The sequence below is a fragment of the Phasianus colchicus genome, chromosome Z (genome assembly GCF_987193195.1).
Source record: "Phasianus colchicus chromosome Z, bPhaCol1.hap1.1, whole genome shotgun sequence".
Lineage (NCBI taxonomy): Eukaryota > Metazoa > Chordata > Aves > Galliformes > Phasianidae > Phasianus > Phasianus colchicus.
In genome coordinates, this window is record NC_143476.1 from 90,960,632 (window position 1) to 90,984,225 (window position 23,594).

Below are 23,594 nucleotides of genomic sequence, written 5' to 3' on the forward strand. Positions count from 1 at the left end.
CAGAGCGCACTGCTGGCTCATGTTAAGTTTCTCATCTATCAGGACCCCTAGGTCTTTCTCTGCCGAGCTGCTCTCAAGGACAACTCCCCCCAGCCTGTACAGGTATTGTTCTTTAAGAAAGCTAATTCATGTTTTCCGTGTTTTGTGCCAAGAGTCAATGGAAGGTGCCTAAGAGAGCAATGGAGCATCCTGTCATACTGGGAGATAGATCAGCCAGCTCTCCGTGAGCATGAGGATGCTCCCCCCTGGTTGAGTGCTGACCCCAGTGCAGCCCAAGAATCTCCTGCGTGGAGTGCCCTTGGACTCATCTCTTTCACTGACTTCAGAATGAAGAAATCAGCACTTAACCTCTAGTCGACAGCCTCCTTTGCAAATGAAAATCCTCATTTCAGTTTTATAGGTTAAAACTCAACCAATAGATTTTCCATCCCCAAATAAAGAGTGCAAGACCAGCTGAGCCTTGGGTGCCATCAGCAGGCCCCTAAGCCTAACACTTTACCAGGACCAACGTCCCTAATTGGTTTGGTTTAAATAGCATTCACCACTAGGATAAAATAATCACCTACCTGTGCTGAGAAAGTCAAGGAACACAAAGATTTGGGGAACACAAACTGTTTGCTTTCTGCGAACAAAGTTAGTACTTTTTACTAACTTTCAGTAGAGAAGCAGCTGCTGGGATGCAATTTCTTTAGGCATCATACGTCTCTCTGACCACAGCTGTAAGTGCTATCAGCATGCTGCGAGCAGTGCAACATCCAATCACTGGATAGGACAGGGAATGTATTACAGAACACCATAATAAAACAGAGCTCCCCCTCTAGCTGCCCACAGAGGCCACGGGATTTTTTCCAAAACCAGATTAAAGATCATCTTTGAGAATGTTGTTGCTTTGAAGATTTAAACCATCATGTGTCTATTACTTATATTTAGTTGTTTTGTATTTTACCACTCGTTACTAGAAAAACTGTACAGTATTTCAAGCTGTAAAAATCTCTTTCCATCCATTTCATCCTGTTAGACTTTTGTCAAGGAGCTGAGAGCATCCCCTAATATCACTTACTCTCCATAGCCAAAGATTCCCTCTCATCAGAATGAAACTTGATCCTTGAGTGAAACAATCACATTTGGGTTTAATTGGCAAAAACGAATGGGAACAGTATCTGATGGGAGGAGGAATTCCCAATAATGTCATACAACCATAGAGTGGCTTGGACTAGAGGGGACCTTAAAGATCACCTGGTTCCAAACCCCTTCCATGACCTGGTTGCCAGCTACCAGCTCAGGCTGCCTATGGCCCCATCCAGCCTGGCCTTCAGTGCTCTCTTCAAGTACTGGAAGGCTCCAATGAGGTCTCGCTGGAGGTCTCCCTTCTCCAGACCAAACAAGCCCAGAGCTCCCACACTCTGCTGGGACAGCACACAGCAAGGCTGTGAATCCTGTCCCTACTTCCAAAGGTGACCCTGATTACTGATAGGTACAACTTCAACTGCTGCCATGAGTAGTGCAACCCTGTACACCTGTCTGCTGCATTGTGATATAGCCACAGGACACATCACATTAAAGACTAAGCATTTCTAGCATTACATCCTTCCTTTAGCTACATTACAGTTCCAACAGATCTGAAAAAGAGACATTAAAGAAAGTTAAGAACATCATATTTGATGGATAGTAATGTGCACATATTATTTATGTACTTCCTTTACCCCAAGGACCAAACTTTAGCTCGTAGTGCACTAAAATACCATTCCAGAAGAAATTTGTCTCTCTTCTAATAAAAAGTAAGAACTGTTTGACCAGCACTTTGAATACTGTTAACAAAACATTACAGAGCGTCAAGTTCTAGTAGCTATAAAATGGTATCTGGTTATATATGTTTGGGAAAACTGGGTTGAATTATCCAAAATTATAATGATATTTTATATATATATATATATATATATATATATATATATATGTACGTATATGTTTTCAAATAACAAGCTTTGGTTCGCATTTCTTGAGGCGCTAAAAATAATAGAACTCTTCTAATATATAAATATTACTGTAGCTACATTCTCTACACATTTAAGCTTATGAAAGAAGAAATCTCACATGCCCCATTAAGCCTTAAACCATAAACATTCATAGTATTTAACAGCCACTGCTAACTGACAATGAAAAGAAACCCTCCAAATTTTCTAATCCAAACTGAAATCCAAGTTAGCAACAATTCTTTGTAGGCTATAGAGACAGGAACCACGATCAGATAAACACCCATCTCGACCACCAGGTCATCAGTGAGTCCCCAGCAAACTGCTTGGAAGGGAGCAACGAGAACTCAGTGGCATAGGATGACATCTCCAGGATGGGACCAAGCCAAAGCTTCAGCCCAAGTCCTCATCTGTGCTGATGGAATCTTTCATTGGTGCTTTGATGTGAGGGGTAATGGAAGTCAGAACGTGGCACTGAGAGGTCTCCAGGGGTTTACTTCTGATGTGTTTATCTGGGGGTTTCTGGTTTGTCTTTTTTCCAGTGAAGCACAAAAAATTCCACCAAGGACAGAGGGTGGGGAATTGAAACAGAGAATACAGAATGCAACACCAAAACCAGCTCAGGAAAGGCTTTTTTGGTAACCACAAAGAACGCACACTTTTTAACAAAATACACCTGAAGAACTTTTGACACAGAATCTGACATCCACGAGACCTGTAAGCTGCCTATAGCTTAACAACTGTTTCCTACTCAGCTTTCTGGCAGCTGCAGGAATGCTTCCTTGCCTGATCCTGGCATTGCTCAACCTTGCCCAGAGACAAGATATAAAATGAGATGGGAGGAAGCTTTGGTACTGCTGAGCAAACACTGAAACAATGAAAAAACATCAGATCAAGTTCAATCACAGTCAACTGCTACACTCTTTCAGAGAAAATAAACTATTTCCAAAAGAGAATTTGCCCTAGGTCACCATTGGGGGGCTGTAGGGCCATGAGGGGATTACAGCTCCTACATTTATAAATTTGCTGAAGATTTCCCACACTTGCGTTTTTTCATGTTTTTCTGAAGAAAACTGAGTCTCCCTGAATTGTCCCATGCTGTGGCCAAAGTGTCACCCCAACCTGTCGCATGCAGAACATGAAGGAAGTCCCACCTGTACACCAACTTGATGCAGTTTCTATCACTCATCAATAGTGCTAAATCCTAACAAAGAATGAAGAAGCAGGACAACAGCCATCTGACACTGTCAGAAGAGAAAGCTGTCACAAACTTCCAAGTTTTCTGGCTTAGTTGATCACATCACTTCAGATCTTTAACCTGAGCTCCAAGCAGTCCAAGAAGTGCACAGAAGAATGAAGGCACAGACTCAACACTCAGCAAAATTGAGAGCTAAACAGGTGGTGGAATTGGTGATATGCTTATAGCAGTTTTTTAACCAAAACTTTAAGGACAGACTTGAACAAGACAAGAGCACCAAGCAACTCACGCAGAGCCACTGCCATCCTCAGAAACCAGAAAGTGAATATTTTCCCTACTGAAGTCAATTGAAATTTTAAAACAAATGTTTCAGACAAAAAAAAAATCAACAGCACCACGCCGATATCTTTTCAACAACAGAAAAATGAAGCAAATTGGGCAGGGTATAGAAGAAACACAGGATTCACCCAGCCCTCTGTAAATACGATATGGTCTGAAAGAACATATACAAGATTCAAAAGACAAATTCCCAGTGCTAATGGTTAACTAAGTGTAATTCATAATCTTTCTCTCAGTGCATGCCAGATTTTATGAAGGTTATAAATCTTCAACATCATTCAGAAAAAGTACGGTCTTGGAGACATACATACCATACGCATTAGCTCAGAGAAACTAGATTAATCTGCAGCAATAAAAAAAGCCAATTTTGCTAAGCCTGATTAACTATCTAGGTCATATTGTTTCTGAGGCAGAATGTTAAAAATGCACCACACAACCTCTTCTGCTAAGTTTGAAGACTTAATCACTAGAGTTTCAAAAGGGAGTTATGCTACAACATGACTCTATGGGGAAGCCAGCATGAAATCATTTTTTATAAAAAACAATGAAGAACAAGCTAATTAAGCTTCAGCACATGGTAGTCAGCCTCCCAAACTCTCTCTATACATGCAGGGAGAATGTTGTGACGTGCCACAGAAGATTGTACTCCTGTTCATGTCAGATAACCTATACTCCAGGAGTCCTACTCGTCATTAGTCTTACGTTCCCAAAGACAAATGCAACAAAAATGCATTCTACACCCACTCAAATCTAAAGAGAGGGTAACAGTAAATTACTTGATTGCCTAATCTGTAAGAACAGCTGTTTTATTCTCTGCCCAAGATGTTATTAATGTTGTTTTATATAGCACAAACTGCAGAAATACAACCCAGAGAAAGCAGGCTTGCCAACAGAAAATTAGAATGCAAGATTAGGATACGGGACAAATTTTCTGTTCTGTTTGATATTCTGCTATCTATGACACTGATCACAGAATCACTGAATGATTTAGGTTGGAAGGGAATAATAAGATCATCTAGTTCCAATCCACTGCTGTATGCAGGCATTCCTCTCTCCAGACCAGCTTGCTCACAGCCCCATCCAGCCCAGCCTCGAATGTTTCCAGGGAGGGGACACCCACAACCTCACTGGGCAACCTGTTCCAGTGTCTCACCACCCTCTCAGTAAAAATATCTAACCCAAATCTACCCTTTTCCAGTTTAAAATCACTTCCCCTCATCCTGTCGCCACATGCCCTCACAAAAAAGTCCCTCCCCAGCTTTTCTGTAGGAAAGGTACCACAGTGGCATGTCAAACCAAAGAACCACAGCAGAAGGAAAACTGCCTGAGTATTACTATTATTTTTTTTGTTCAATACTGAAGAATATTACGAATGACTAACATGCATGAGTTAACAACAGAGAGGTGGTGTGAGGTGGGTCTCTGCCATGGCAGGGGTAGCACAGCTAAGCTGCTTAACATACTATTGGAGTTGGTGCTGGGGATGCAGGAGACCACATCAGCCTTTCACAGTCTATACAGCTCTTGAAACATGGAACGGAGAAGCATGAGCATTATTTGAATACTTCAGAAGAGATTATTTGTGATAATGCAACACAGACAGAAGTTCCCATGCTCTGGTGAGGCTGACCACTGTGTGTACACTGACGGCTCATGAGAGGAGTATTGGGTTTGTGAACAGAAGTATTCATAGTGAAACAGGACAAGGAAATGAAAAACAAATCCTGCAAGTAATTGACAGACTGTAAATCAAATAATAAATATGAAATTCTTGTACAGAAAGGCCAAATTATCTCTGTACAGATGAAGTTGTCAAAAAGAACAAAAGGATTTGTTCATTAGGACCAGACGCAAGGAATTGATGACCCTTAACAAAAAAGATATGAAAGAGCTGGGAGTGTTTAACTAGTGCCAGCATCTGAGACACAGAATGAAGTCTTTTGTCACCCAGATGAACCATTCCTTGGAAGATGCACATTCAAGAGCCATGGAGATGTGGCACTTGCAGACATAGTTGCGCATGGTGTGGGAGGGCTGGGGCTGGACTTGGAGCTCTTGGAGGTCTTCTCCAACCTCAATGATCCTACGGTCAGCTCCAACTCTGCTGTCTGCATGAAGCTGCAAACCTCCCACGGAAGGAAAGCTCCAGGGAGGAGCAGGAGGGACTGCAGCACTGCTCACCTGAACCATCGCCCAATGCACAATGGGATCCATCCAGTCTGAGCCCATGTGAATTGTGGTATTCGGTGAAAGAGCTATTTGTGGACCCAGGAGTATAATTAATGAGTTAAAGAGACATGTCTCTACACAGCTTCATAGCCAATTTATTTATTCATCGCAGAGTTAAGTGTATTTACTACCTAAAAGCCTGTTCTTTCCTCAACTTGCTGTAGGCCACGACCATTAAAAAGGTTGAGTCATTCAACGGTTATAAAGACCAGTTGCACTTTAAAGAAGTTAAATCCTGATCCTTTCTTTTGCTTCTATAGTTTCATCCTCCACTTTAAAGTGTCAGATGTTTTCAAGCACAGTATTTTACTTCTGAGCCATGCAAAATAAGGTGAAAGCACATGGTGGTGGGAAGTACCGTGACTCAAGTTCTTATGGACTCAGATGGGTTTTGTCCTCCTACCATCAGTTCAAAAGCCTGCCTGGCATTGCACACAGCTGTCCAAAAGCAAAATTTCTGTGCATGGTATAGATCTGCTGCAAAAGAAGACATCTTCACACACCAGGAGAAACTGCAAACTTGAAAAGTGTTACCCGTGGTTAATGGCATCAGTTATAATGTGAAATCAGCAGCAGCCGCACAAAAACAGAAGCCATGATTTAAAATCAGTGCTGTTTTATTTTATATCATGTGCCATGCTACCTTATACTAATGCCTACTTAAAGCCATAGCACGATTTTCATCTATGAGATAAACCCTTCTGAGTCTGTTGCTCATTCATTCATTTAGATTGCAGTTGACAGTTTTTTCCCCAGAGAGAAAATTTCTAAAAAGGAAATAGCATCTGCTGTGTCTGAATGAAGCAGTGACGAGCCAAGCAGACTGCAACTGAGCCACAGAGGACAGGTTCAAGCAAGTTATTGTCCTGAGTCACTTTGCAATTTGTTTTGAATAGAATGTATTTATGGGGCAATGTTCCTTAAAAGAAATAACAAAGACAAAACTGCAGTTTCTGTGATTCTCCTAGAACAACAGATAACAGTTTCTGAAAGATTGTTAGCATTCCCTTCCTTGTTTAAATTCTCAGATCTTGCAGAGGACAATTTACTGGTACAGAACAAACTTTTTAAATTGCAAAAACTGTAAGGATCACTTCACAATAGATCTCCAAAACCCCCACAAAATACAGTGGAATACAACTCAGTAATTGTTTGCAGGGTATTGATTTTCTTTTTTTCCAGACCAGTTAAAAGAAGTCAGAATTGCACTAACAGGACCAGAGGTAACACTGATAGCTTTCTCATTTTTGCTTCTTCTCAAAATGAAACCCACAGAAAACTTAAATGACACTGGATTCTGAAGGCTAGCAGTGATGAAAGATCTTTAACAGCAAAGAAAAACAAAAAACAGAAAACGAAGAAGATAATGGTATTCATGGCAATCAATCAAATGTATTCCTTCAGATTGATCCAGACTGTAAAAACTAATTCACCTTCATTGGAAATAAGGAAAAATACTGAAGTCATTTTATGTGCAAGCTTTTCTTCTGGAACTTGCTAAAAACCAAGACTTCATGTATTTCTAATCTTTGTTCTGCCATTACTGATTAGTTAGCCATGAGCAAGATTTGTTGCATAGAGACCTCACACTTCTGGTTTTCTGATTATTTTGAACACCTCAGTATAATACAGATGTTCAACTTGCAAACTGGGGAAGTAAGGAAAGAAAATAAAACCAAAACAAAATGCTTTCCAGAGATACTACTCTGGAGGCATTTCAGAGATGTATGGATGTGGGATACGGTTTAGCAGTGGATGCACTAGTGTTAGATGAAATAGGTATCAAGATTTTGATGAATTTCAGCTCTATGGCCAATTTTTTTTGTGCTAATTCTTTATCCAGAGAGTGGTGAGGCCCTGGCACTGCTGCCCAGAGTTGTGAGTGTCCCATCCTTGGAGATGCCCAAGGCCATGGATGGGCCCTGAGCAGCTCGAGCTGTTGGGGGGCAGCCAGCCCACAGCAGGGATGGGGCTGGGGGGTCCCAAGCACTTCTAATGGCATGCAGGATGCTCAGCTGCTCATGCCAGATGGAGGATGATGGCATTACTGTTCCATCAGGAGCCCCAGCAGGACCCACTAGGCTTAAACCAAATTCAAGGATATTTCCATGTTGGAAACAGCTGACATGGTCCTAAAGCCTCACCTCCATATGCTACACCCCAGCAAAACAGGCCAACACTATGGAGCACTCCTCTTTCTGTTAACATAGCACTTTTATGTCTGCCTACAACTACACTCAGTGCACACCAACAAGCGTGTTTCATTCCTTTTAAAAACTAGCTTACGTTTACTTTGCTATCAGTAAGACATTTGACACTGCTCTCTCTTTTCCTAATCTGAGAAATGATCGCCTCCCCTCGTTTGTCACAGCTTTTCCTGCTAATTGCAATGTCACCTCCCCATTTTGGCAAGACTGATCAGCTTATAATCTTCTCCACTGCTCATCTAGGTCAACAAGCTGCTAACAAAGCCAGCATATGCTGCTTTTATTTAATACTGGCAAGATCTTTACAAATTGTTTTTATCTCCCAACGAAATCACTCCAGAGATTCTTGAACCTCCACTGAGGTTGGAAAAGATCCCCAAGCACAATCCCAGCTCATCCCACCACGGCCACTGACCACATCCCCAAGTGCAACATCTTCGTGGCTCCAGAACCCCTCCACGGACAGGGACCCCATCACTCCCTGTGCAGCCCATGCCAGTGCCTGATTGATCTTCCAGAGAAAAAATTTTTCCTAATACCCAGCCTGAACCTCCCCTGGTGCAACTTAAGGCCATCCCCTCTCATCCTATTATACCTGGGAAACATAATGAAGGCTCTTTTCTGAAAAGCCATTTGTTTTCACTCCACTTGGAACATCCTGTAAGAATGAAATTATCATTTTTGTACCACACTGCATTGTGCAGAAAAAGTCTTCTAAAGCAGCTTCTCAGAAATAGAAAATCATTTATGTCCAAGCGAGGTAACAACATGTTCTCCTCTAACCTATAATGCTACCAAACTATTTCAGAATTGAAAAGCATTAAAAGCACAGTGTCATTATGGCTTTTATTTCTGCAGTGCCTATCAGTTCTGCAGCCTTCCATTCTGAAGAGAGTTTAGTGCTAACCAAAGGCAACTAGCACGTAGCAAACATCACCAAAGCAAAGGCCACAAAACACTGACACAAATATTCACAGCAACAGATTTCTTTATCAAGAGAGTGGTGAGGTGCTGGAACAGCTGCCCAGAGAGGCTGTGGATGCCCCGTCCATCCCTGGAGGTGCTCAAGGCCAGGTTGGATGGGGCCCTGGGCAGCCTGGGCTGGTATGAAATGGGGAGGTTGGTGGCCCTGCTCTGTGGCGGGGGCTTGGAGCTTCATGATTCTTCAGGTCCTTTCCAACCCAAGCCATTCTATGATTCCATGATTAATCAGGCAGAGTGCTATATATATAGGACATCTGTCTCAGAGTGGTGCTGAGATGGCCAGATTGCCTTTTAAAGCAAACCCAGAAGATGATAGCTGAGTTGCAGGTGAGCTGTCTGAAGCCAAACTGCTATTTCAGTGAAACTACTCATTGCCCTCTGTTTCTTTTTCCTTTTCATTTGGTTACTAAAAGAAGGGGAAAGCTCACACTCAGGGGGTTCAGTCTTTAGCAGCCCTGATCATGGTGCATTTATTGCACCATTCAGAACTCCATCTTCCATTAGTGCATAACTTGACTGCTGGAGACCTTCAATGCCTTGGTGTGAGATCAGGAGCAGCCTCTTTTCTCAAGGGTATGGACACTTCTGTTATGATTAAGAGATCAGTAAACAGAGATTTAGCTTAATTGTCCAATTAAAATTGAAACCCAGAATAAACAGCTTGTCTACAGACTGCTCTCACAGTCTCATTCAGAAGCTGATGTTGAGGACCAGCTTCCAGCATGCATGGGGCAATGCAAACCTGCACATTCCAAAGCACCCCACAGCCATGCAGCTCCAAGCAACACATTTTACAAATGCTCTGTTACAGCATTTGTGAAAAGGAAAAGTAAGAAAGGACACAGTTTTCCACCATGTGAGTCAATGTAAAGGTTGGTTATCATACTCTTACTCCATCTGCTAATGTCTTAAGTCTAATTACCTTATCCTTTGATTATTGAAAACTGAAAGCTGACATTTACAAAATCAGGCTTTTCCCATACAGTGCCTCATTGGGTCAAACAGTCACACCCCTAAATTCAGAATAGTCCTGACATTTTCGTCATATCTGAAAGCAGTTTTGATTTAACACCATTCATTTCACTGATGAAAGAAAGAAGCCAGAAATACGATTTTAACAGAAATGCTGCATACTCTGTTCGTTAATTTATTTTGCTCCACGCATACTTTTCATTTAAAATCTCAAGTTTTGACTGCTCTGAAATTTTACCATTTAAAAATTAGAAGCAACTTTCTTTGTTGTTGTTGATGAAAGAGAGTTAAATCAGAAACCAAAAGGCTTTGAAGCATTACTGCAGCAACCTGACCATTTTTTCCAGTCTTTCTCCTTAAGAAAGCCCTTTGATTTGGTTACCCTGGTTGCACCAGTGTTCTGCACCAACTGCCCCACTGCTCTACAGGAAGCTGGATGCTACAGGGCTGCCCAAAAGCACCTGAACATCAAAGGGGACAAAGAGGCAGGAAAACCAGAATGATCAGTGCAAACCACGGTGGGGAGGGACGCATTCATCTTCCTACCTGGGAGCAGGCTGGGGAGTTTCAAGCCAGCAATAATGTCTCATTATTGCCAATGTTAAGAAATTTGATGAAGCAGTTGGTAAATTTAATTTCATCACTTTTGCACATCACTAATTTCAGAATTTTTGGTTTAATTTGGCCCTTGATCAGCAGGTCAGGTCGCACATGTCCTGCTGTTGCACTGTGTTTTGCCTTCTTTGCAGAAGGGTTGCCTGAAGAAGCAGTGCCTGTCCAGCCCAAAAGTCTGCTGCTTCTATGCAGAGATTCTGCCTGAAGAAAGGGTAGATTTGGAGTAAAGATAAAGCAACACAAACAAGCAAAGCAAAAACAAACAAACAAAAACCACACAGTCCCAACCTCCAAACCCACATCAGTGCAACTCACTGCTACGGAACCAACCACAGAATGAAATTTTTCTGATTGTCCTTTTTTTGCTTTATAAATCAAACTGTGAAGTCAGGAGAGACTTCAATTTCCCCTGAAAGCCATAAAGACTGACAGGTCTATGTGCAGACCTGATTAACAAACACATTGTAAACTCCTCACTATTCTCCAAACACGAGACATGAGAAATGATTAATTTTCTCCTTGTCTCTAGTTTATAAAAACAGCAACTGACAATCTAGGGGAAAGCACAGGCAAGTAACATGCTCTCTTTAGAGCAATAGAATGTGACAGTTGACAATATGAATAACTAATCTGATTGCATAGAGCCTATAAAAAGATGGGCGTAAAGAATACTCACTAAGAGGTATAGCACTCTATCAAATTATTTCAGAAATATCACAAAAATGTGTCATGCCATGAAGATCATAGAACTGTAGACTCATAGAGTGGCCTGGGTTGAAAAGGACCACAACAATCACCTGGTTCCAACCCCCTGCTATGTGTAGGGTCACCAAACACCAGACCAGGCTGCCCAGAGCCACATCCAGCCTGGCCTTGAATGCCTCCAGGGATGGGGCATCCACAGCCTCCTTGGGCAACTTGTCCTTCATTGACATGAAGGTGAATTAAATTCTGAAAGAAAAAAAATTGAACACTTTAATACACAACACGGTGAGCTAAACAAAATCTGAATTTACAGACTCAGCTCATATTTACATCATAGCCAAACCCATTCTTGGGTAACCAGTGATAAGAAAGAGATAGGACGAGATCTGATGGCCTCAAGTTGCACCAGGGGAGGTTCAGGTTGGGTATTAGGAACAATTTCATCTCAGAAGGAGCAGCCAGGCACTGTCACAGGCTGCCAGGGAGTGGTGGGCTTCTGTCCCTGGAGGTGTTTAAGGAAAGGGTAGATGTAGCACTTAGGGAGGTGGTTAGTGGGCAATATTGGTGGGTGGCTGGACTAGGTGATCTCAGAGGTCTCTTCCAACCTTAATGATTCTATGATTCTACAAACTGAAATGATTCAATATCATAAAGACTGAAGAAAGTACACACCAAACATTTCTGTAATTCCCTTGTTAATCTCAAGTTACTGCTGTGATCACAGAAGGTATTATAGGACTCTGACAACTTTACGTTAAGCAATTAAGGCCTTCATCAAAAACTGGCTGATAAACCTGAAATCACTAGAGTCTAGATGTGCATTACTGCATGTTTATATATGTAGCTGCACGGCTACATATATATGCAGCAAATAAATGCAGTGATGAAAATACACAGACATGCACCTACAATTAAAATCCAGAGACTTCTTTAGAAACAAATCAAATTAAAAGAGCATTGCTGTGGGAAATACATCTTGCACTCATTTCATATGCATTCTTCTTTTTGCAGCACCAACTCTGGTACAAATTTTTCTCATTCAGAATGAAATTTGCTGATTGATCTTACTTGGAATTGTAGAATAACATCACTGTTTGAGTTGGAAGGGACCTTTAAAGGTCATCTGGTCCAACCTCTAATTATTACCAAACACTCTGCATACGTAATACTCTATTTTACTGAATTTCAGACATTCTACTTCCAAATTACACTCCATTAAAAACCATCTCAGTGCTGAAAAGGTGCAATTTCGTGTAACATCATGCAATTTTATTCTTAAAGGACCGGATTCTGGAGCAATATCTATTGACTCTCCAGGATGGCCAAAGAGATAAGAGCATGCAACAGATTAAACTCTGCCATCTTATGGTATTTCTTTTAATTTCCTTAAGTTGTCCAGTGGAGAGAAGTGCAGCTGATAAACCATTCATGGTGGCTCACGCAGCCCTGCATGTAAATGGCTGTTGTGAGAGGGTGAGATAAAAGGAAAAACTAGCCCCATAAATTCACTTAATGCTTAATGTGCATGCCTAATTAGTGAGGCGTATGGCAACCTCTAGTGGTCCTCCTTAGAAACCTCTACGTCTACAAAGGAAGTAGCAAACACTCCTACAGATGAAGCCATTGAGATGCAGGAAGAATGCTCAGCTGACATAACCAGCCTCATAAACATCAGCACCTTGCAAACAGGATAGATGCAGTGCAGCACAACATCCTTGGCACTGCACTGATAAAACACCTCTGTGTAATTAACAACAGATCAGTGGTAACAGTGGGCAGTGAGGAAGGATTTCACTGTACAACACAAAGTCATGGCAAACCTATAGGAGAGGACATCTGACCTGAAATGAATGCTGCCCTGCTTCTTGTCATAAAGCATCTCTGACATCAGTTTTTCTTTCCAGCACATGCTGGTGATAAATTCACACAAATCTGTCCATTCTCATGCCTGCTGGAATGGGAAACAAATTAGCCAACACTATGGAGCTGGATTTTGCTGAGCTCCAATGCATGCAGCACTGAATATTCTTCCCTACTTCCTTTACAGAAGTTGTCTTCAGAATTTAAAACAATTGCAACTTCTGCTCAGAACAGGATTAGGATAAAGCTTGCATGGAGATGGAATTACTTCTCACATGAAGAACGGAACCACTAGAGCAGCTAGTGAAGCTCCAATGATGACTGCCCATTCAGTTATATTGCTAAACAGATTTTAAGTTAAGTGTTGTATCCTAAAATACATCTATCCCTAAATACCTGGTACTCTTTATAGGCTTTTCCTTCACAGAAAGACCTTTTTAATCCAGGATGCTGTGGTTTATTCTCTCAGAGATGTTTGCACTCTGACGATAGAACCAGAACAACAATCTGAAGTGTGTTCTGCTTTGGGATCATGGAGCAGGTTTGGGTCCTTTGGTGCTGGCTACATTTAATAACAGTGACTCAACACCGAATGAGAGAGGACTCAATGATCTCTAGAGGTCCCTTCCAATCCCTACAATTCTGTGATTCTGTAAGGTAGGAAAAGGAAGAATATATGCCTCAAAACAGTCATCCTTAATGAAATGTATGCACTGATGAATATTTATTCCAATTGCTTTTAATGGGGTCTTTTGATTTCTAAGCAATGGATCACAATTATTGTGACAAATAAGATCACAATCTTGGTGGCCACTTTTTGCCTGTTTTCCAGACATACATCTTTCTAACTGCAGAATAAGATTCTGAGTGAATTATATTCAAAAATTGAGGGAAAAAGAATCAAATGCAGTCCCTAACCCTCCTCTTCTTATTCTGGTTCTGTTTCAAATTTCATCTCCTTCATTCCAATTTCTATAGTAATATGGAGCATCCAGCTACAGAAGGGCAGAAGTTTAAAAACAATTGTGTGGTATATCTTTGAACTATGTAATAATGTTACACTGTACATGATATATACCATATTGCCTTTTTAGTTTCCTTCTTCGATTGATGAGAACGTCCACTTTCTGTACCTATCCTTACCCTACTCCAACATTATTTCCAGAACAACACAGCCAACCCTGCTGGCACCCAGCAGTTGCTGTGTTAGACAACAACACCAGAACCATATCTTCCATACAAATTTTAGCACAATTCTTTCACAAGCAGCAATGCTGCAGCCATATTTCAGCATGTTTAGACAGATGACAAATAGGGCACACCAACTTCATGGCAGGTTGTTGAAATGTTGCATATGAGGAGTGCAAGAGAACTTCATCAGGTTCCACATCCTTCCTGGGGTCGTGGACAGGTGTCAAACAACAAGGTCAGCGTGCCCCAAAGATGTATTGAGAAGTGGTGCAAAGTGCATGGTAGAAACTATGATTTCAGAGTTTGCAAGTGCTTGGAAAGCTCAAAATCCACCCTTCTGATTTGAGAAATGAGGAGTGCAGGCATCTAAGGCAATGTCTGAGATGTATAGCAGGAAAATAGCTCAAGCCTGAACACTCACTGTCGTAGGATTTTAGAAGGATGTGTGTGTTAAACACGGAAAAGACGATGGCAATGTTCACGCTGATGAGTAGTTGATATTTTCACAAACAAGGATTTCATAAAGAGAAGGGAGTAGGAGTGAATTAAATCCAAACTAGAGAGGTTTAAGGATGAGGTATGTTTTCTGTTAACCAAGTCCTTTACAAAGCGTACAGGCACGCAGTTATCATTTACTTATTTCTGGCACACTGTCTGCAATGACAAGCACTAAAGAAGTTTATTCCAGATTGCATTCATAAGGACCTTCCCAATTTCCCCTGGAGCACGGAGCAGGGCTGGCTGCCAGAATGAGCAGGATGCCCCGTGTGTGATACCTCCTTTCACAAAGGGACTGGAGCACAGCAAAAATGGGAAGAACCAACTCCAGTACCTCCTTCCTAAGCTATGGCCATGCTCTGGAACCAGAGCATGTGAAAAGTATCATGTAGGGTTTACTGTCCGTACTTTCAGCACAAAATAATCACCACATTCTGTCTGACTTAAGAAATAAATCTTTTCTCAAATGTGCAGGAAGAAGTAAAGTACGTTGAAAATCCAGTTTGCAAAGTACTTGACTGCCAGCAGAGTGCATTCCTATAATGTGATGCATGAGTACAAGAAGTGTAACTTACAGAAATTCTTGAAAACCTTCAAGCTTTAAGGCTGCTACTGAGCTTTATGTTATGAGAAACAAAAGCAAGAGTTACTCAGGTAAAGATACTCACATTTTTGTGCATTCAGAACAGACCCAGATATAAAGAAAATAAAATTAATTGTGCTACTCTTCAGTTATTCAGTTATCATTTCAGCTATTAAGTTCACTAGCTTTATGGCATAGAAAATTCAAGTCCCTCTGCTCCTGAGATTCAGCAAGGTTTAAGGAGAAGTTTAAGAAGAAGTCCACTTCAGAAGTCTCATATTTACCTGATGATTCTCTGCGCAGCATACTGATGCAGTGAGCGGAACTGTGCTGACATATTGGCTAGGGCTGCCAGGCAGTTGGTGTGCAGGTATTTGTCCTGTCAGAAAGAAGAGAGAGAAACCAACACATCAAACTGTCCTTTTTATATATAGTGACATCTGTTGCAGGAAACCACTCACAGGGCTGATATCCATTGTTTCAAAGGCCACGGTCAACAGCTCACAGGAGAATGACAAAGTTCATACATGCAGTGATGTTTTAAATATTTCTCTTTTGATAAAAGGCTTATAAGAGTGACTTGACAAAGATTTCAGAGTGTACTTACATATCTTTCATGTATACCTTCATATCCTTAGCAAATTATTTTACAAAACATCACAGTGGTAATAAATACAGAAATAAATTCTTCTCTCCCTTTATCTCTCTCCATTTTGTAGTCTTATCTTAACATTTCCTGCTTTGTATTTCTCTACTAACTCTCTCAAAACATTCCATATATCCTACCATATGACTACTATTACTAAATATTAATATGTGATACTATTACTATATCATATTACTACTACAACTATTACTCCATGATACTTAACATTTCTGCTCCCCTTTAGAATCCCAGAAGTCATTTGTCCAGAGGAGCACTTAAGTGATGGCCCTATCAAAGCCAAGGGTTTTCACAAAACCCAACATCAGAGCCCTCAGTAAGATGGGAACCATCATTACTGATGGAGTTTGGCTGCAGGCAAGTAAACGCAGACTGGGCCATTGCTCAAAAGAGAAAAAAAAAAAAATCTTGAATCCATATATGACTTGCTGTGGTACTATTAATAACATAATATTATTCAGTATATTCAAATTTGGCAAGCATTCATACATTGTTTTGAGCCACCAGCATGACCAGCCCCTACACATCAGTGTTTAATTACACCTACAAGGGATTTATTTTCCCTACCCTGATCTAAAATATACGTTTACATTTGAGAGCAACAGGCTCCAGGTACTACAATCAAAATACCCTACTGGCCCAGTGGCTGTTCTGCATCGTAAGAACACTGACTACACAGAGAACTGAATTGCCCACTTCTGAGTAATAATAGAGTAGAAGCAAGGAAACTGTAAGCAATCTCCCCATTAGACAATGGAATTTTTTCTTCTCATCTGATAAACGGTTCTGTACCTAAATTATGGAATTTAGAGCGTCCTACTCAATGAATTGAATGATAATACAGAAAATGTCCTACAAGTTCAGAGCCATCTAACACTGTGCTTAGCTAATATGGCTCTTCTTCCCATTTCCTTCCATCCTTCAACTTCCAGTGCCAACTCACTGCAACAGAAAGAAATCCCACACTCTGTTTGAGACTGAAATCCTGCTGCTGAACTTAGAAGCCCTCACTGTATACACAAGCACTCAGTGTAACTCTTACCCGTGTCCGTGTCATGTTGTACTGGATGGTTCTTATCACAACGAGTATCAAGAGACTCCCAAGTGAGATCTCTGTTAGGACACGCTCGGCGTACCAAGTGATATTTTTCAATATCTGGAAAGAAGAAAAGAGCTGTTCAGCATCTAGGTCTGAATAAGAACACAGGAAGGTCTCCGAACTCTCTTTTCCCTTAACCTAGCTGATGGCCTTGTAAATCTGGCCAGAGCTTCACACCTTTCTGTGCTTTTCACTGTCGAGGTTTACCACTATTTGAGAGCTTATTGCAAGAGGAGAATTAACACAGTCATTCTTCCCAGAATTATAAGCAACCAATTTGGAGTACTGTAAGCACATATCAAAAAATCCTGCCTGCAAGAAATGATAAAAAATAATAAATGGCAAATACCCTAAAAGCACAGAGAAGTTCCCCAATAAACGTAGGGTTATTCTGTGTCAAACCAAAGATTTACTCAGCAAGGACTATTTCACAAAGAGCTGCCATTCTGTAAAGCTTTTATCTTTGATATTTTTAGTATGTTTTGTTGAAACTTCATGTTTAACAGAAAAAAAAAAAAAAAAACCACCTTAAAAATCTAAACTTCGCTGTTCAATTTCAGTAACTACTGCTGTCAAAATGTTACACAAAAACATTTCTGATTGTATCCCTTCCTCCCATCTCTTGTTTGGATGATTGGAAAGAATGGCTGACCTTCACCCTGCATCAACTGGCTTGTAAAATTCCCTCACTGATCAATAAGCTCAGAAAGGCTTCCATTTTGTATAGAGAGAATGGAGACATAGCAACAAACTAAACAAGCATTTGGAAATACTTTCAGAATCCAAAGTCTCCTCCAGCTACCTAAAAAAAATCTCAGTAAGTTAATCTTCATGGGATCCTGAAGAAATTCACAATACCAAATTCTGCAAAGTCTGCAGCAGAATATCCGTGGCCAAATCTGGGCATCTGCCATTGTATCAGCCCTTGGTTGGGTGATGCACAATTCTTCCGCTATAACTGAACACTGCCAGAGAAATAATCAAGAGAAATATGTTATAAACATTAATTGTATGTCAGGCTTGATGCAATCATTTGGCTGCAAATCATTGAAAAAGCACAGAACTGACTTCCAAAAAGGTCACTCCAAATTGCTCATTTCCATGGTAGCATAATTGTCATCTGAAATTCTCTATGTAACATATATTTAAGGAGAACATACACTGCTCAGTGCCTTTGCAGATCATGGCCCTCCACGTGGTTATTCCCTCCTGCTGCTTCTTAAGGTCTTGAAGACACTCCGCTACAAGAATTTCAATGTCAAGCAGTATTTGCTAAAGACATGTGGTTTAGAAGGAAATCATGAGGCCACATGAGGTACCTGATGGAGAGCTCCATAATTCAGAGTACATTACCAACCCACGCCCTGCAAAAGCTGAGCGTGGAATTACTCATTGTGCACTATTCAGTTCGCCTCTCATCCTGCTCATTTTGTGTCTGCCCCCACTGACGACAGACATGACACAAATGCAGAGAGGGCAATGTGTCCTCGTTGCTACTGACAGAGTTTGTCCCTGTTCCTGTGACTATTTTTCCTATTAACAGCCAGTGCACCAAAAAACTTGTATCAACAGCAGTATGTGAAGCATATAAATCTTCTTTCCTTCCCCTACCTTTGAGAACAAAACAGGAGACTCAGAGCTGCTACATTAACCCAGCTTCTCCAATTCTGGATCTGCTCAAACAATACTGCATTACTTTTATATTCAGCTGGTGTATTTGCAAAGGGATGTATTTCAGCAAGGAACAAACCAGTGCAAAGGTGTTTTAAAGAGGATTCAAAGAGAGGGCATGCTGGAGCCTACAAACAGAAAATATCCTTATGTGTGAAACCCAAATCATCAGTTATTAACACTGGCTGTTGTTTCCCTGCAGTATTACACATACTGAACACATTTAAATACTGATTTGGTTTGTTTTAAAACTATTATGAAAGTTATGACTCATAGAACTGCATCAGAACTGGAAAGAATATACTGGATCCCATATTCCGTATTACTGACAAAACAAGATTGGTCTTCACAGCCTGTAGTGAAAATCTTTGTTTACTCCTGTTATAAATGAGTTGAGCAGCCCACCTTCCAGCAGGCAAGCTGTTCCAGAGCTGGTATCTCTCAGTACTTGAAGTTATTTGTCCTGGTTTTCAGTTCACCTTCCCTACCAGTTGCATCCCACCACCATTTTCTGATACTCAACCAACAGAAGAGTTACATTTGCAAGTTGCAACACACTCTTCCATTTATTCTCATTTTGGGTCAACATGCAACAAAACTTTGCATTTTCATTTCTTTTAAATTTTGCAGATGCTTTTATAAAAGCATGTACTTTATCTGTAGACACAGTATGACCTGCCATGACTATCCCAATGTCTCTATCTATAGAGATCCAAATTATAGCAACTTCTGAACAACCACCAACATTCTGGACAGGTTTGCAATCTACAAGCATCTCCCTGTACACTAACAAACAAGCCCTTTAATAAGCAACAAAAGCAGAACTGAAGCTTAATGCAGAGCACTTAACAACCTTTAAGGATACTTTATTCTTCATTTACTTAATCCCCTGGTAACCAACATTGCACAGGGATTCTCCCTACATTAAAACATTATTCTAAAACAACATGAGAATCATAACCCACTTTCTTATGAGCAGCTAAGGGACTAACGGATGTAGCACATCAAAATATTTCAGTTAATGCATCTGTGTCCAAACAGACAGGTAAAAATCCAGTGCCTAACCTTATAGTTATACTGACTTGCTGCATTAAAAATAAAACCAGCAAATCCTCATTTTTATGTACATGGTTACTAATCATCTTCTGCTACAGAAAAACAAGCTCAGTGTGCACAGCTGAGATTTACATAATGCAATTATTATTTTTTAGATATTGATTTTGTACAGAGGGACATCAGTGGGAGTCTTGCTAATATTAACATCACATTTTTCATTGCACATCGAGTAAGAGGTATTTCTTTAAAGAGAAAATTAAAGGTTGAATTTAAAAATGAACACTTAAGCAAGGAAGGTCTTGTTCTCCCTCCCTAACCAATAACTTGTTGATCTTGATTCCTTTTCCACCAACGTGCCTTGGTTCTGAGTGGTTCAGTGCGCGTGGTGGGCATGACTTGGGGTTGGACTTGTGATCCTGGAGATCTTTTCCAATCTTAATGATTTCATGATTCTATGAATTCTCACCAGGCTTTCGTATGACAAGACTAGGATCCCTCTAACACAATCAGCCAGCAGAATGCAATGCTGAGTTGCAGCAAAGACGTTTCATATTTCAAGCAGGATGTATATGACAGCATGCATCTTGCACAATTTATTTTCTAGTCAGCAGCCTTAATTCTTGCAGTAAGTTTAACACATAAACGAGCTCATGCCTTCCATCAAGCCCCATAAACTGAAAAGTGATTTATACTGCAGTCTGTGACGTTGATAGATCATCAGTGCTATGCTTTTATTGAGGATCCAAAAGGCACTCAAACACCATAGGAATAAAAATTCTCGGTATTGAGAACTGAAAGTTTAAAGTACAATTGTTCTGTGTCACACTTTCTGAAATACAAACTCAAAACCACACACTCTGTGTATTATTCTACTTTTTATACACTACCTTCTGCCCTTGGATCACAAACAAGTATGTCATAGGTTTTCTTTGCTCCAAGGGACATCTTTCATTATAGGTTGGATCCCACTGACAGTAGTACTAAATATTCAAGACATAATTACATGCATGCTTTACCAAAACCCTTAGTCAGTAGGTTTGAAAACAAAACCTGAAAAAAAGAAAGGAAAAAGAATCCTATAGGCCTTATTCTAGACATGGATAGTAATTTCATAAAACAAAAGCAACTGGTTCCAGAAGCATGAAATGTGAAAAGTATTTCAAATTTCAATATCATCCACATGAAAACAATGCCACACTTGAAACAAACTCTTTGGTTTGCAAGATAAAAAACAGAGGTTCTGATTAAATGCTCTTTTGAGCACTGCACTGAAGACACAGACTAAAAGAACAGGAACTCAGTCCTCTGTATCCTGAGCACTGAGATTCTTGTTTTCTCATTCTGAGATTCTTGTTTGCTCATTGACTGGCTTGAGAAATGTTCTTTACCAGAATAAAGATAAACACAGTTAAGTTGTGCTTTACAGTCTGTCGCTAACTGCTACAGAACAAAGTAATGTGGTAGTGCTACAGGTTGCTGTCAATTACACAAAGTTATTGTGACATTTGATCTTTTTTTTCTCTACAACTGCATAAATCAGGAAAGAAAAATCACCGATACACATCCGTTCTGGGAATTCTTGCATTTACCCATTTACTCAGTTGTTATTAATGAAAAAAATGGAGCTCTCCGTGGTTCCAGGGCCCCAAATTCAAGAAGTCACACTGGGACTAATGGTTTGGATCATGGTTTCCAGCAGTTAAGACCACAATCAATTTAAAGAGAAATGCTTCAATGGTCAAAAAGAATTTCTGTGGTTTCCTAAGCTCTTTACTAGTTTGTATAATCACAAGATTTATAAAATCGGGCTTACTGAAATTAATCTTAGAAATCAATGAATAAATGTGGGTGAAAGGAAAATAGCGTATAAAGGTTTTTATAAGAACATTACATAGGATACATAGCAGCAGTGAGAAAACCAGGTTGACCTAAAATACATCAATTTCTTCTCTCTTCATTCTTCAGCCAAGCGATTAAAAAAAAATACAGCTCTAGTTGTTAAATTTGAGCAATCTTTGCAGTGAATAAGATTTCATTCCACTTGTGTAACTGATGTTCACATTTGTCAACTGTACATGCAATTTCCCAGTTCCATTCATAATATTTTCTCCCTTATAATACCCCCCTTAGACTTTAGGAGACGTGGACTTAATTTTTAGGAAAGCAGGAGACTAAATACTTCTGTTACACTGTACTTTTAGAATAGTAGTTCAGTCACCAACACCTGGAAACGAGGATTTAAACCATTTCAAAGGATGGGAAAGCTCTTTCTCCTAAGCATGGGGCAAGGAAAAAGCCTTCAAAATCACTAAGGCAAGCACTGCAGTGGTGGAACAGCATTCTGATTTGCCTTGAAGTGATCTTTAGGGCTTTTTCAATCTAAGCCATTTTATCATTCATCCCATGATTCTATAAAGTCTGCTCTCTGCTTTGATGTGAAACACATCACAGAAAAGTGATAAAAGGTGAGAAAATCAGTATTAAGAAATAGAGGAGAACCAGTGGAAGAATTAAGATTATTCCACCTGACCTCAGCTGTGTCATAGCGCTCCACTGGCTTTTTATGTCCAAAGTTTCACACCTTATTCTGAAGTAGGGTGACAAAGAAGCTCACAGAGACACAAATGCAGCCCGCAGCCACCCTCACCAATCTGCAGAAGGAGCAAACTCCTTGGCATTACTGCTGAAAGTATGCCACTGAGCAGGCATATGGAGGGAATTGTAGAGAGAAAAAGCCACGGAATAAGAAAGAAGCAGTCAGATGCTGAAGTAAAACAGATTAAACGGACAAGAAAATAGAAAAAGGCAAAGGCTGAGCAAATCAGTTCAGGGTGAAAGGAACCAGATATTTTTGTAATTGAAACGGAAGTAGTAAAATAACATCCACATTACGCTACAAATACATTGGCAGGGTTAGTGATGATGGCAAGCATAAACTGGACGAGGACACTTGATTTAAGCTCTCATTCCACAGCTGGATCCTCATTAACAGCATTAGGGAAATCTTCCACTTTATTTATCCAGCAAGGAATTTTTGACAGACTGCATGTCAACCAATTGAAACAAATGAAGGACAATGAGGAAACAGACTGAGGCAGGGCTGGAATCGTCTACTGTACCCTAAACCCTCACCAAGCTCCATTTATGACATACAGAGCTATATAAAACTCTGACATTTCAGAACATACGTATTATTAAGGTCTGATCATTGGCACTAAGACGAAACACCAATTACTTCCCAGTCAGGCTGGAAATTTACTTGAGAGCAGTTGCTTCTAGCTTTTTGCATTTCATTGATTTTACATAACCCCAAAAGAGAGTTTCTATGTCCCAGTCAAAAAATAAAATATAATCAGTGCAGACATCTGTATTATCACAGTGTTAAAAGCTGGGAACCAGAATATTATTATCCAAGGTCTTCTCCAGCACAGATGGTCAAGGCCCATCACAGAGAGTCAACATTTGGATGATATTATATGGACAGTGTAGAATAGATATTAATCTAGCAGGAAGACAGAAAAGAAATGCCAAGTAAGGAAGCAACAGTTTGGAAAATAAAACTCCAACTAAGACCCTCCCTCAGCTGCATCAAACTGGTTATGCAAAGATGTTGAAAAGAAATAAAAAGGCTTTTCTGTTTCTGTCTCCCTTTTATAGCCCCTCTAGTCCCTCAATCCGCAGTCACTGCACGCTTAAAATTATAAATAAAGATTGGAGTGATTTTTAGGTCTCAGGAGTTATTTACCAAAGCAG

General features: G+C 40.3%; 1 protein-coding gene across 10 annotated transcripts in view; it reads right to left on the minus strand.

Annotated features, from left to right (window-relative positions):
• DYM (dymeclin) overlaps positions 1–23,594 on the minus strand; it is a 152,247-nt gene that overhangs the window by 59,289 nt on the left and 69,364 nt on the right. For all 10 annotated transcript variants that reach the window (XM_031597102.2, XM_031597109.2, XM_090131980.1 and 7 more), the window contains exons 12-13: positions 17,058–17,171; positions 15,636–15,730 (exon numbers count right to left, since the gene is read on the minus strand). In XM_031597102.2, coding sequence (XP_031452962.1) covers positions 15,636–15,730; positions 17,058–17,171 — 209 coding nt within the window. The remainder of the gene's footprint in view (positions 1–15,635; positions 15,731–17,057; positions 17,172–23,594) is intronic.